The sequence below is a fragment of the Leptodactylus fuscus genome, chromosome 5 (genome assembly GCF_031893055.1).
Source record: "Leptodactylus fuscus isolate aLepFus1 chromosome 5, aLepFus1.hap2, whole genome shotgun sequence".
In the NCBI taxonomy this organism is placed as follows: Eukaryota; Metazoa; Chordata; class Amphibia; order Anura; family Leptodactylidae; genus Leptodactylus; species Leptodactylus fuscus.
In genome coordinates, this window is record NC_134269.1 from 145,241,144 (window position 1) to 145,255,641 (window position 14,498).

The 14,498-nt window shown below is 38.5% G+C and overlaps 1 protein-coding gene across 1 annotated transcript in view; it reads right to left on the minus strand.

Moving 5' to 3' along the window:
• Nucleotides 1-3,823: 3,823 nt before the first annotated feature.
• MYRFL (myelin regulatory factor like) overlaps nt 3,824-14,498 on the minus strand; it is a 77,620-nt gene continuing 66,945 nt past the window's right edge. Inside the window, exons 23-25 of the mRNA XM_075274440.1 lie at nt 9,552-9,660; nt 8,217-8,291; nt 3,824-6,654 (exon numbers count right to left, since the gene is read on the minus strand). Coding sequence (XP_075130541.1) covers nt 6,568-6,654; nt 8,217-8,291; nt 9,552-9,660 — 271 coding nt within the window. The 3' untranslated portion in view covers nt 3,824-6,567. The remainder of the gene's footprint in view (nt 6,655-8,216; nt 8,292-9,551; nt 9,661-14,498) is intronic.

A 14,498-nucleotide genomic window follows, 5' to 3' on the forward strand; every position in this document is an offset into this window, starting at 1 on the left:
AAGGAGCCTTGACTCTCAGTAGTTGTAGTCTGCACAGAGGGCTGGATCCAGCTTAGTAGATACCCTTGAGAAAACTATTTGCTTGGGGTCCCTATTGAAGTACCATGTATTGTGTGGCTGCATTAACAGGATTTCTGAGAAAAACTCACTTATTTGCGCTAAAATAGGAAAATAAAGGTTGTTTTTTTAGTGTAAATACTGTTGCCTTTCTGTTTCCTGATGCTTGTGCCTAATACCCCTGAAAATAATTTTTCATTTTAATTTAGAAAAAACAAAAAACCTGTTAAATAATGAATCTATGAACTAGGCATGAGTACTGTCTTACATTTAATACACATGGCCTTAATAGGATCATATTGAGATAAAGTAATCTCTATAAATTGATCACTTACATTCTATAACAAACTTCTTTCCTCCTCTCCTGTCATGTTAAAGTATGTGACAGATGGTTTTCCATCTGTGAGCTGTTACTATGGTGCCAATATACTCTCTCTGTACTAGTTAATAAATAGGCTCCTAATGTTGGCATTTCCTCACATTCACATTGTGATTATCTTTATGGCACTTCAAATAATGTATTCATACCTGCACAGAATACAATCCCAATTCCAAATAGTGTTATACATTGCTTTCTATTGCTAGGCAGCCATCTAAAAGATAAGTGTTTATGAGCAGCCATCGCTTCAATTATTCAGTATCCTCTTCGCTCCTGGTGTAAGGTAGTACTAGGGTGGTAAGGACTAACTTGAGAGTTATGTTTTTTCATGTTGATAGATGACATCAGACATCTTTGCTCATTGGTATTAGATTTATAGAATTGTTTTATAACAGACCTAAAATTTATAACAATTTGCCCATTAGAAATATATGTAAGTATTCAGTGTTCGGGAGTATTTAAAATACAAGTAATTAAAATTTGTATTTAAAATACATGTCAGGTATTTGTATTTTGTAATTAAAATACTTTTCTTATTTAGTATTTTGTATTTGTAATTAAAATACTTTTAGGACGTATTTTACATATTTTAATTACTGTCTAAATTCAAAACAAATGTTGGAATTTAAATAACCCGCCTCACCGCACTTAAAAAAAAAAAAAAAAAAAGACAGCACGAGTCACGTCATCACTCTCGTTTCTTGTATCTCGTGCGAGGTGCAACGAGAGGAGGGAAAATTCCAGCGCATTCCAGCAACGCAAGTCCGCTTTGTAGTGAAGCGTGATTTATTTTTATAGTTTTTAATCATCCCGATCACAGAATCCATTCTGTAAAATTACTTCAAAAATGGAGGAAAATCATAATACTGACAATGATTCTCAAAGACCCACATCTCCCTGCAATTTTGGACGGAACTTTTTTCAAAGTTAACAAGACTAAATTCGAAGCGGCAGGGGCAGGACAAAAAGTGTCTGCTTACTGCAAGGCCTGTCCAAACAAGTTAATCACGGGTAGAGATGAGTGAGTACTATTGGAAACTCCCATTTCGAATAGCACACACCCATAGGAATGAATGGACGCAGCTGGCACACAGAGGGTTAAGCGGAAGGCTGCTGGCAATGTCTGCATGCCGGCCGCTTCCATTCATTCCTATGGGTGCGTGCTATTCAAAATGGCCGTTTCGAATAGTACTCGCTCATCTCTAATCACGGGTCAAATAAACAACGTCCAACGTCCTTAAGCACTTAAGGGTAAGTTATTTAATTACATTATTGTTTGGTTTTTATTTTACAATCCCCAACCCCGAAGCAAATTATTAAAACCGGACGTATGGTTTAGGGGTGCCTGAGTAGAAAGTGATAAAAGCCTTTTCCTTATTTTTTGGACAATCTATTTTTTACCACACTATTAAAAATTAAAATAAAAAGCAGATTTCAAATTAAAAATTAAATATAATTATATAAAATATAAAAACAAAATTAATATCTTTTTTTAAAACAAGTAAAATACGTTCAAAGAACTTTCTCACGTGTCCCGAGAATTGACGAATCTCGCCCACGCTGAGTTAACTTGTTAATTTATTAATGATAAAAACAATTTCTACGTTTTTAACGTGTTATTTACTTGTTTTTTTTTAAAAAAAGTATCCGATCGGGAATACTGTATGATTATGTAATGAAATACAGTAAATTAGGTTCGTTTAGCCTATGTTCAATTGTTCAATTTTTTGTTTTTATTAAATTTTTGGTTTAAATTTTTCAAGTATTTTAGTATTTTTAAAATACTTTTGAAGTAGTATTTAGTATTTGTATTTAAAATACTTTCCCAAAGTATTTTCCTGAATACTAAAGTATTATTCTGACTTTATTCTTATAGAACTGGAGTGATTTCATCTCGGCAAAAGGTTAGAGCAATGATGTTTCTCAGAGGCCACACTGATGTGGATTAGAGGAGTCTATATTGTAATGCTTAGTGATGCATCAAAAATGCCAGCTGGGGCTCAGGACTTTAAGCCTCTGAGCAAAAATCATTTTCTAATACACTTCATGCAAACCATATCCACACAGGTGTAACCCTAGAATATAGATCATACAGATAATGACACGGTCACTTTTTCAGCTTTTAATAATTTTGTGCCAACTGGCTAAGCATCTCTTCCTATCACTGTACAACCTCATGTGCTTAATTATTAAAGGGATGTCCCGACTCATAATTGTATTACTAGTACAGACACAAAGTCGGACATGCAGGACTGTGTGTCCGTACAAAAAAACAGTTTTACCATGGAGAGGCTGTGTACAGACACCAACGGTTAGCTGTCCCCTATGCAGTTTTACCAGGGATTAGGACGGAAAACCAAAGGGCAGACAGCGGCGCAAGTGTGAATGCCGCATTACAGGTGTCCTCAGACTACTAGACTGGCCACAATACTGTCCAGACGTCCACATCAGTAAATTATTTTTAGGCAAAGAAATTACACACAAGAACAAGGGGGCACGATCTGAAATTAGTTTGGGGCGGAGGTGTTGATCAGAAGCAATATCAGATAATATTATTTTATTGAAGAGTAGTTGAAGCAAACTTCCATAAGATATGGTTGAAAGATGTGCAGTTCTCCCACTGTCAGACTTTTATGTTTCTATACTGTTTTGGATCGCGAGAGGGTAAAAATGTGCCCACTAACACTGAACTTAAAGCAAATCATGGAAGCTGTCATAAAGGCACAAGGATCATTTACTTTACTTTGTTTTTGAGGCTTCTAATCTACTTCATGATACTAAAGAATAAAGAATTTGCACCTAAAGGTAAATATAATACGGTATTTGTATGTCCAGCTTTAGGGCTCAGAGACCTTCATATCTGTTCACTATCCATGTACAGTATAGGGGTCATTCACACTTGAACCGCTGTCCTCCCACTGTGATTCTGCCGAAATTGCAGGAAAAACAGCTCGGGGATTGCTTGCAGACGGTCAGTTTAAACCCCATTCATTTCAATGGGTTTATAAAGCAAACAGGCAGTGTCAGTGTGCTGCCTCTCCGCCTGGAAACCGCTTTTTTGCAGGGACACAAAGTTGGACATGCAGGACTTTGTGTCTCACAATATGGCGACTGAAGGAGGTTAATATATATTTTTACTTATAAAAGGCTAGGGGGCTGTACTAGAAATAATTGTAGATGACATTAAATATCATGCTATGCAAATAGTATTATAAAACACAGTAAATTCACTCATTTATATGGACAAAACGCATATAACTTTATTTAAAGTGATGATGTATTGAACATACTTTATATCATTTATGAGAAATCCTTCACAAGTATCTACAAGATCTAAAATATCAAGGAATGAACAATTCAAATTTCAAGCATGATATGTATACCAGTCTTAAAGGAAGTCTGTCACCAGGAAACTCGATATCAAAGCAGCCACAGTACATTGTAGGAGACCTTATGCTGAGCTCCATCTTACCTAGTCCAACTGACTCACCGTTTCCTTGAAAAAAGCCATTTTTAGAAATATGTAAATGCGGCTTTAAATACAGAGGCTCTGACAGGCATCTATTCAACCTGAACTTCATTTTCAAGGAAATGTTACATTTACAGTATTAGGTATACTAAAGGAATAATGGTGCTCAGCACGTCTGCTACGATGCACAATGCCTGGTTTTATATCGAGTTTCCGTGATGACAGACCCTTTAAGGTTTCAACGTACATTAAATAAAATCGTAAGGATGATAAAAAAAAGGTGAAAGAGTCGATGAAATGCATCCAATGGTGACACGCTTGTTATTTACATCTATTCTTTATCCTGTTAATGGGTTTTAATTAAATTGAAATGATTAAACATCAGAATGAGTAAAGCCGCTACATCATTGCGGACCTGGGATGTGTTTCGGCATTTATGAAGTGCTGCCTGTCCTACCAGTTGTTCAGGTGAGCTGTCATCTATTAGCTACTGGACTTTGGCGATATATATGCTTGGTGGTGGACCCTGTACAAAAAATTTTGGTTTCAGTTCCCTTCTAGCAACATAATTTCCGCAGATTTTACTAATATCAATTAAATCTGCAAAATAATCTGATTTCTTAGTCAAATTAAAGTACAATATTTATTTTTCCCCCAGAAGATAAGCAGCACCAGTGTCTGCTGCCCAGCTACCCCTCCTACATATGACAGTAAACATACATGTTCAGCCATAGGACTTCTTCTAGTTAGCAGTGCATGCACAAAGAAAATGGAGCTGTGACCCAGAAACTGGCCATATACTTTAGGCCAGTGGTTCACAACCCCAGGGGTTACACATTGTATTCTCAAGGGTTACACAATATGGCTGATAAAACCCTGCTCTGGAAATGACAGATTTAGCAAGTGCTCAGGCTTTGAAACTCAGAGCAGGATCTTTCAAGTGACAGAGACCAGTATCCGCTTGGGGGAACATGGTTGGAACTTTTTATTTATTTTTATTTTTTTACAAGGGGGTACTTGGCTAGAAAAGGTTGAGAAACAATGCTGCAGTATCTTACCCAACCAATCTATTGTGCATGGCCAGTTTTAGGGCTCACGTAGACATCAGATTAGTGTACACAGTGATTCATAGTGTTATTCTGTCCTAGAAACAATGGTTCCAAAGGAAAAGTTGCCTGTACATATATAATAGTATGGAGCTTGCATTGATTCATACTGAATCCAGTAAAAAAACAAACATCTATATGTCTCCATATCAAATCAGAGGTATATGAACGTACAGTAGGGACTTATATTGATCCTGTACTATGGCCCCGTACATTTTGGGATTGTACAAATCTGTAATACTGATTCTAAACCCTTAGTAACATATTCATACAAAGCTAAACTTTCACATATCCAGTGGCATAGTCTAATATACTTTAAAATAGTTTAAATGTGCATGTCATGGTCAGTCAGCTGTGGCTAGCTTTAAATAAAAAAATGTGTGTGTTATGTGACTAATTTATTTCAATTCATAAACTGGTTCGGAAGTATATTAAAGACTATATTGATTGTACCCAGAAGGCCAATAGCGACAGCATACCATTACATTCAGTGTAAGGCAAAAAAAGAGCAAAAATGCAATTGAGTAATTCACTTTTTGGGACAGAAATGATAGAGAAAACTAAGCTGCACAATAGCAAATAAGCTAAATAAACAGAATCTGCAATTACATCATTATTTTCATCTCACATTTTGGCTGAATCTCCTTACACAGGAATGATTTACTTATTGTATTTCACAATTTTTGTACTAAAGAGATGATACAAATATTATACAAATATTGCATGCAGAAGTTCAATGACTTTAAGTGTTAGTTCTTAAAGGGCTTTTTCCATCTCAGTGTTTCAGCAGTTTGTTTGCAGTCTCTTCTTCTCGCTTCCTGTATTTCTCTCTCCCCTCCTCCTCCCTCTTACTGAACAGCCTGAGAAGTCTCACAACACTTATACAGGTCAGATAATATGCAGATTCTTGTAGAGAACAGACTCACTGTTATCTGTGTGTTTACATAGAGAGATAACAGACTCTAAACTGCAATTAGCTGAACGATTAACAATCCAGCCCTGAGTAAGTGACATCACTTGTCCTATCTCACAGGTGTGTGGTTATAGCAACGCTGTGTAAACAACGGGTGGAATAAGGTCACATAGCATGAAAACGAAGCAGAATTTCTAAAGCAATATATTTAGGAAAAGTCTTCAATTTACATAAGCTACCAGTATAGATAGGATTCTTGAGATGGGACAACCCCTCTAAGAAGGACAATGATTGTCACATTGTGCACTCCAGGCAACAGAAATCTGATCCTAATAAAGGAGATACATGCAGTATATAGAATATAGTATATATTGAGGGGCCTTCCAGACAGGTTTTGAATTTCATTGATGACGGAAATCCGATACACCAAACTTGAAGAAACCGTAGTATTTCTCTCATATACACTTGGACAGCTCATGCTTTCTGAGTCCTCATTTATAACAATGTAACATCAAAAGATAAGCGGGAATCGCTATTATCCAAATCTAATGTAGCTGTGGCAAACTCAGGGAGAATAGAAACAAAGTATATAAAAGTTTGTACAGGAAATATGTGCAAGCATAGAGAAATAGTAATATGCGGTCTATTTACATTCCCGATAAAAATAAAGGAAATAGTCTGTATATAAGATTCCAGCAAAGTGTGGATCTGTGGAGCAGTTTGCAAGATCCTAGAAAGAAAATAAACAAGTTATCATTAGCTTAAAGGGACTTTGCAGGCTGTATTTTTTTATTGGTCTACCGTGGAAGGGAGGGGAGTGAGATGATACTTTGCAGTCGCTTCCTCATCCTTTTATCACTTGGCTCCAACAGACTGTAAGCCTATTTGTCCAACCTTCCATGTGTCTTCCTCTCCTAGAATTCTGCCAAGTATGCTCAAAGTCACGCACACCTCCTGCCTGATGATAAGCTGTGTGGCACTGTAGTTATGGCTGCTGATTGAGGGTCATGTGACCCAAGACAGCGGCTGTATCAGCTCTTTGACAGCGCAAACATCGGGGATAGGTCGCAACACCATAGTTTGGAAAACATTGAATTAGATAATTCAAAATACAAATATTACTCAAAAAACTGTCTGTGAAAAAAAATATTACCAATTACCAAAATATTATTATACCTAATTATTATTATTTTTTTATTAAGTACATCTGAGTAAGGGCTTGTTCACATCTGCGCCCAGTCTCCGTTCTGCAGGTATCCTGCACAAAACAGTGCAGGAGAAAGAAACCTGCCAGCATCTTTCAAACCCATTCATTAGAATGGGTTTGAAAAGTGTCCAGCCATGAGCGCCGGTGAGCATGTTATGCTCTCCGCGGTGAAACCATTTTTTTTTAACCGGACACCGAGTCGGACATGCAGGACTTTGTGTCCGGTTTTAAAAAAAACGGTTTCGCCGTGGAGAGCATAAAACGCTCACCAGCACGCTCACGGCCGGATCGGGTCTGACAGGTTTCAGTCTTCTGCATGCAAAAGACGGAAACCTCAGAATGGAGATCGAACGCTGGTGTGAACCCAGCGTAAAGCGGCTCATCCATGTTTGCAGAAGAAAACCTCCACTAAAGCCCTTCTATGCATTTCATATGATGATGTATAGGTTCTGGTGAGCGACTAAGCTGTAGTGGGCAAAAAGAGGAAAGGAAGAAGGATCAAGCAAGGACTCTCTGCTGATTCATTTACAATTTATTTGGGCAGGAGTCCATTTTTTTCTGATACAGAACTCCAAATCAATCTGCTTGTTTCACATATTTATTGAGTTAAAGGGATATTCCCATAATAAAAGTATTTGCCATTAAAGGGGATCTGTCACTATCAACATCTTCTCTAAGTCACGTATATGCTGATGTAGGGGCCAGAAGTGGCATAGCAGAATGGAGTTCCCCTGACCCTTGTTTGCCAGTTTGTGGCCTCTCCACTTTCTATTGAGTTTAATGGAGAGGTAACAGTAATTTCACATAGTTATATCCATTGAAGTCTATGGGAGATAAGGAGAATGCCAAACAAGCATTGTCTATGACAAGAATGCCCTTTACATTTTTCAATTGTAGCTAAATTGAGTTGCGAACATTGTGGATTCCAATGTTTTCTTCTATTCTGCAATGGACTTGCAATATTCATATTTGAGCCTGTTACACTATGCTACACTATGAACATTCTGCGTAAATAAGGTGATATTAGTGAAATAAATCATATGAACAAATTGAAGAATCTATTATATTATTTGATATAAACTCACCGGTGTGGCTACACGGAAATGGTATTCACTGTCAAACAGCCGGGCAGCTGGGAGAATCCATTGGTGCTGGAGACCCTAGATAACACCACAAAACAATTGAGTCAATTTATTCATGCACTATGAAGAATACAGAAAAATATGCATATAAAACTCTTCAGCTTATAAGATTAATCAAGGTATGCCTCGTAATCCATACAAGTAGCCTATACAAACTTAATGACCAAAGTTTTAGTACTTGATACCCAATAAATGATTTGACTGAAGAAAAAAAAAAAATAAGATGAATTTCATTGATCTTTTTTCTACCTAACCCACTGATGTGTTTTTAAGATGTCAATCCCTTTTACATCTGTTAAAAACAGATCCAATGACTTCCAAATGGGTCCATCAAAACGGACAAAGATGGAGTCAGTTTCTTTAACTAACCATTCAGAAAGAACACGTGAATACATTAAAATCAAACCTTGCAGGTGAATAAGCTCTAGCTCATATCAATAAAACCTAAGTATTTCCTTTAGCAGCCAAGTCCATAAAACCTTTTTATTAGTACAATCTGTAAGGATATATTGCTCATATTTGGCTTAATCTTCTCATTTGGCTCCAAAAATGCCATCCAAGCCAATATATATCTAGATATCACCTTGACTGTATCTGTTCTTTCCAATAACAAAACAATATACTTTTAGGTTAGAGACTGGTTCGTAGAACTGAAGTATAGTCATTAAATAAACCCTCGAAAGTGTGGGGGGTTTTTTGTTGTTTTTTTTTAAGACAGCAAATCTGTGTGTTTATTAGAGAACCATGGGTATAGCTATAAAGAAGAACTTGGCACATTATACTCACTGTAATACAGCTCTAAAACAAGCAACAACCTTCAGGAATTACAAGCAAAGCAAAAAGATGTATTGTGTCAGCATAGAGTATATAGCTATACATGAAATACTGTATAGAGAGAGGCCTCTGCTGTTACATAATAAACAAGTATACGGAGCATAATGTTATCTATTCATTCAATGCCTGTATTAGGATTTTCTTTTATGAAAATGTCATTTTCCATTTGATGTGCATTTTCTTCAAGGAATTCTATCCCCAAAATAGGATTGGTCCACTATGTGATCTGTGGGGGTCTGACATCTGGACCCTGCACAGGTCAGCAGTTGTGGCAGCCTAATGTACCAAACGCTAGTGAACAGTTGGCAGCACATGCAGGCTACTCCTATTCAAGAACTTGTTTTAGGGGCCCACCTAACAGATTTTGAAATCTTGCATATAGTGTATGAATTGGGTGCTCTAAACTGGATAATCCCAATTGACCTCCATATTGACTTTTCATACCTGAGTTGACTCTGGAGAAGCTTCTCTTTTTTTCCTGTTGAAAGTTCCTCGGTTGCAAATATTTCCCAGTGTCACCTTACACTGGTATACGATCAGGGGTTCTGTAGTGCTATAAAACATATGGAAAACAGTTAAAATGTCAATTATATCAACTGTATTTTTACAAACTCATATTTGACTTTTCCTCTTCATCTACAGTATGAGACTATAATATATAAGAAATATCATTTTAAAGGGGCTCTATCATTGGGAAAAGTCATTTTTATCTAAGCGCATACTTGCAAAGACTTTAGAAAGGCTATTTCACACCTACCTTTTGTATGTAAATTGCCTCAGTAGCTTTTGAATTAGCCCATGCTGCACACTCAGCTCTGCTGCATCTGATGTAGCAGTGCTGAGTGTGCTTTGAACCATGCTGCACACTCAGCTGCATCTGATGTAGCAGTGCTGAGTGTGCGCTGAACCATGCTGCAGACTCAGCACTGCTGCATCTCTGTGTGTGCTGAGCTCTGCCGCTTCTCCGTGTAGCAGTGCTGTGTCAGCACTGCTACATCTGAGATCGGACCACAATGGAAACTGCTGTGGACAGATATTAGACTCCGCCTCCTCCGGCAGAACCAGCGTTGAGTGGCCGAATGCTGTACACTGGCCAGTCAATGCTGGTCAATGCACTCCTATGGGAAAAAGTCAGCTCGCGCATATCGCAAGCTGACGGGGATCCCAACATAATACAGGTACTTGGGTATGTTAGATGCCCCCAGACATGCTTCCCCTGCTGTCCCAGTTGCATTCCAGGGTGTTGGCATCATTTCCTGGGGTGTGATAGTGGACTTGGTGACTCTCCTGAGTCGAATGGTGGGATCCCCTGAAACAAAGCATTTTTCCCCATAGACTATAATGGGGTTCGATATTCGTTCGAATAGTCGAATATTGAGCGGCTATTCGAAACAAATATTTTACTGTTCGCTCATCTCTACTTAAAACCTAATTTTTACAATAGAATGAGTGTCCCTTTAATTTTTTTACACATTTTCCATAAAGTGAAAAATAAGGTTTTAAAGGCAAACTATTATCAAGTATTCTTCCAGTAATTATAATATAGGAAATTAAAAATACTTGAGCTGTATTTAATGCATGTTTTTTAATTTCATGTATTGTCAGGGACATAAATTATTCTGAGAGATTTATTAGATCTATCAGTTCACAAAGAAATGCGCATCATTTTTCTTGCTAGTGGGAGTTTAGATTAAAAGTTTTAGGTAGACGTTCAGAAGTAAATAATGTCTGTGGGGGTGTCTGATGGGGTCCATTAGTCAGAAACCTCATCATTAAACTTTAAGCCCACCTACACCCATGAATGTAAACTGGGAATAATAATGGGGCTAGTAAAAACTGTAAATAATATAAAAATGTGATCATATAAAATTTGTGATATAAAAAAAAAAACCTAATCAGCTGTAAATGGATGAATGGAGTTAGTTTGTTCTCCTTAATTATGATATTAATACCAATCACATTATAATTAGATTTTTAATGTTATTTGGAGTTTGTGTTCCTGCAGGTACCGCTTCTCTGGCAAACACTAGGTTCACTTCACTGACACTCAGGGCCCAATCTCAGAATCAGACCACAAGAATGGGTAGCCACTATGGTTGCAGAACAGAAAACCCAAAAGATGTGAGTGTTCATTTTCATAGGGACCCTTTCCTGCCCATTGTGACTACAAGGTGTCAGGCCATAGCATGTGAAAGCCATGACTACTCTGCATCTCCATGTCCTATAGACCAGAATGGTCAACTTGGCCATTACCAAATCCTCTAGTAGTGTATATTACTGATGTGCCAAAACTTAATGGCTGCTATAGCTAGAACTGAGAGAATAGAGTAACACATACATTTATTGAAGCGATGCCTATAATCCGTTAACACTTTGTTGGAAACAATAATTAGCACTGTTGCAATGCAGAATAATGTTCTACACAGCGCACTTCAAAAAACATTCTGGTAGGTACATAAGGTTTTATGGAATTGGCCCTAATTCATGTGTATGAGGTAGGGAAATTACATTGTGAGCCCCATCAAGGACAGGGACTGAATAGAATGATAATCTCTGTACAGCGCTGCAGGATATGTTGGTGCTATATAACCATCATGAAATAAATATGTTCAACATCCTCATTTGGTGTAAAGGTTTTGCTTTTCACATATATTTGCCAGTTTACTATGACTATGTATTTGTGATTTCACAACAAATGGCTTTCATGTCCTGGGAATGTGACATAAGGACATGTTTGCCGCAGTCATCTAAGTGAAATATCTAGTGTTCAGTTCCCTTCAATAGATCCTATTTAAAAACACTCATAGGCGCATGAAATGGTGATTAAAAAAACATTTGTCTCTTAATTGTTCAGTGAAATCGTTTCCTCCCACACCGCAGTCGGAACGTGGTAAATGTTAGGTGTAGAAGAAAGTGAACCATAATTCCTAACAATCGCTCTGAGAAAAGGGTGAGCTGACAGTTGGGTCAAGGGCTCTCCAGAGTGTTTCTCTATGGAGGCTTGTAAAGCTCACATCAAAGCAGAGGATTGGGCTGGATGTGTCTCTGTGCAGAAATGAACTAAACAGCAGAAGTGATGGGGAATTAAATGAGAAAACAAGAAGATTACAGTGTGTCAAGGGAATGAAAAGTCTGAGTAATAGTACAATAAAAGGGATTACTGCAAATGACAATGCAAGCCAACGTGCCGTCTATTCCAGTGGATTACAAGTAGCAATAGAAAAAAAACCGGTTCTATTAATCAATCTCACTTTAATGGTGACCATTGTTAAAGTGAGAATGAACATTGTATCACATTTCATTAGAAAATGCTATGTGTACTGGTTAAGAAACTTAAGACTGAACAGTCCCTTCACATCACTGGCTTGCATTAAGAACATTTCTATTAATCTTGCTTTTTATCATCATTTTTTCAGAATTTATACACTAACCATGCCACAAGCATTAGACACAAGTATAGCACTTTCCATAAAAGCTCAATGATGTGGCTGAAGTGCACCTTACCACATGGTTCACTACCTAACACAATAGAGCAAGATGTAACAGTATACAGCTTCCAATTCAAAGAAATAAACTAGGTCTAATCTTTACATGAGTGTTTTGGCTTTGTCAACCTTTCTCAAGGCCAGTTATTTTTAAATGGATGTCTGTGTGCTGTTCCTTCTTGCTCTATAGAAAAGAGTCAGTAGGAATTCCCTCATCTTAGGCAGGGTTCACACTACCGTTAGTGTCCGCTCAGAAGGTGTCTGTTTAAAAAAAAAATAAAAAACTGCCACCTATCATAACAGATACAAACTGACAGTAACTGATAGCTATGGTTGTAAATGAACACTAAAGGACAAAAGATAAAATCCCATTGAAATGAATGGAAATTGCAAACGTACTAACTAGTGTCCATTGCTAAAATCTTGTACGGACACCAACGGTAGCGTGAATGCCCCCTTAGCTACTGGTATTCCAGTCTGTTAGGAATAGATCTATTTGTGTTAAAGGAACGCTACCGCCACTATAATTGCTTTTAACCCTTTTTTGTATGACAAGGCCATGATCCTGTTGTGCCTCTTTGATTAGCGCTATTAGGATTCCTACAAGCAGTGGGTGGCTATTAAGAAAGAGCTACTCGTGACACCCCTTTTCTCCCTGTTTTGTATTCTGGCTCACTACTGACCGTGACAAGCCTGTCACACATTTCTCTCTGCTCTCTTCCTCAGTGTATGGGATTCAGTGTGTTGTGGAATGGGTATAGCGAGTATCCCCAGCCCCTTGTTCCACAATCCCATGTTCCCGTTGGGCTGCTCCTTTCAGTGTTTCTTGTATTAGTCTGACCATGACGACGTAAGACTATGCAGTATCCCAGTTTCGGTCTCTCTCCCCTAAGCATGACCAGCTGCATGCTTCCAGTCTGGGCCTCACCATGTCCTGGTTGGAACATCACCAGCTGCTTTGTTTCATCTGTAAGTTCTCTTTGCTGCTGATTTCCTCCTCTGATCCCACCGCACTGGAAAATGTTTTGATTCAGTTGGGCACTACTACACTACTTACTTTACAATGTCCTCTTGAGTGATGCTACATCCAAGCAAAACAGGAGCAATGCAGTTACCTGACAAGAATCTGCCTAACTAATCATATCCTAAATAGTTGCAAATCAAATATACGTATGAGATAGTCAAGATCAGGGGTGCCCAATATGTCGATCGCAAACATTTGGGTCGATCGCGGGATGCAGCCAGGGATCCCCGGTGTCTGCTTGTTCACAGTGCAGGCTGAGAGTCGACTCTCAGCCTGCTCTGCGAACAAGCACTCCAGACACTTGCAGGCCGGGCAGCAGCAGCTCCGGGGGATGACGCGCTCCCCGCTCTTAGGGATGGAGGGAGCCGGGGTGCTGCTTGTTCACAGCGCAGGCTGAGAGTCCTCTCCGGACACTGGCAGGCGGGGCTGCCGCAGCCCCAGCTTGCCAGTGTCCAGAGATAACTTTCAGCCTGCACTGTGAACAAGCAGACACTGGGGATCCCTGGGCGGCCACAGAACACCCACAGACACGCCCCACCCAAAAGAAGTGGGTAGTAGATCTTTTGCCTTGGTCAGTTTATAAAGTAGTTCACATGCTGAAAAAGTGTGAGCACCCCTGGTCAAGATGATCATCTATAAAATGATGGTTGTCTCATGTTCTAAGCTGTAGTGGATGGTGAGATATGGAGTCTGAAAGTCAAAAGTTCAAACATTGTTCCCCTTTTGCTTGTCAGTGAGTCTTCTAAATCAAAGTCTTTGTTTGTAAATTCAATAGTCTTTGTTTAACAATTCTCATCTGGACATTTTGATGTTAAAGATGGCAGAATGACAAAAAGATGACAGGGCATATCTTCTTGGCCTGGCTTACCCACAGATGTGACT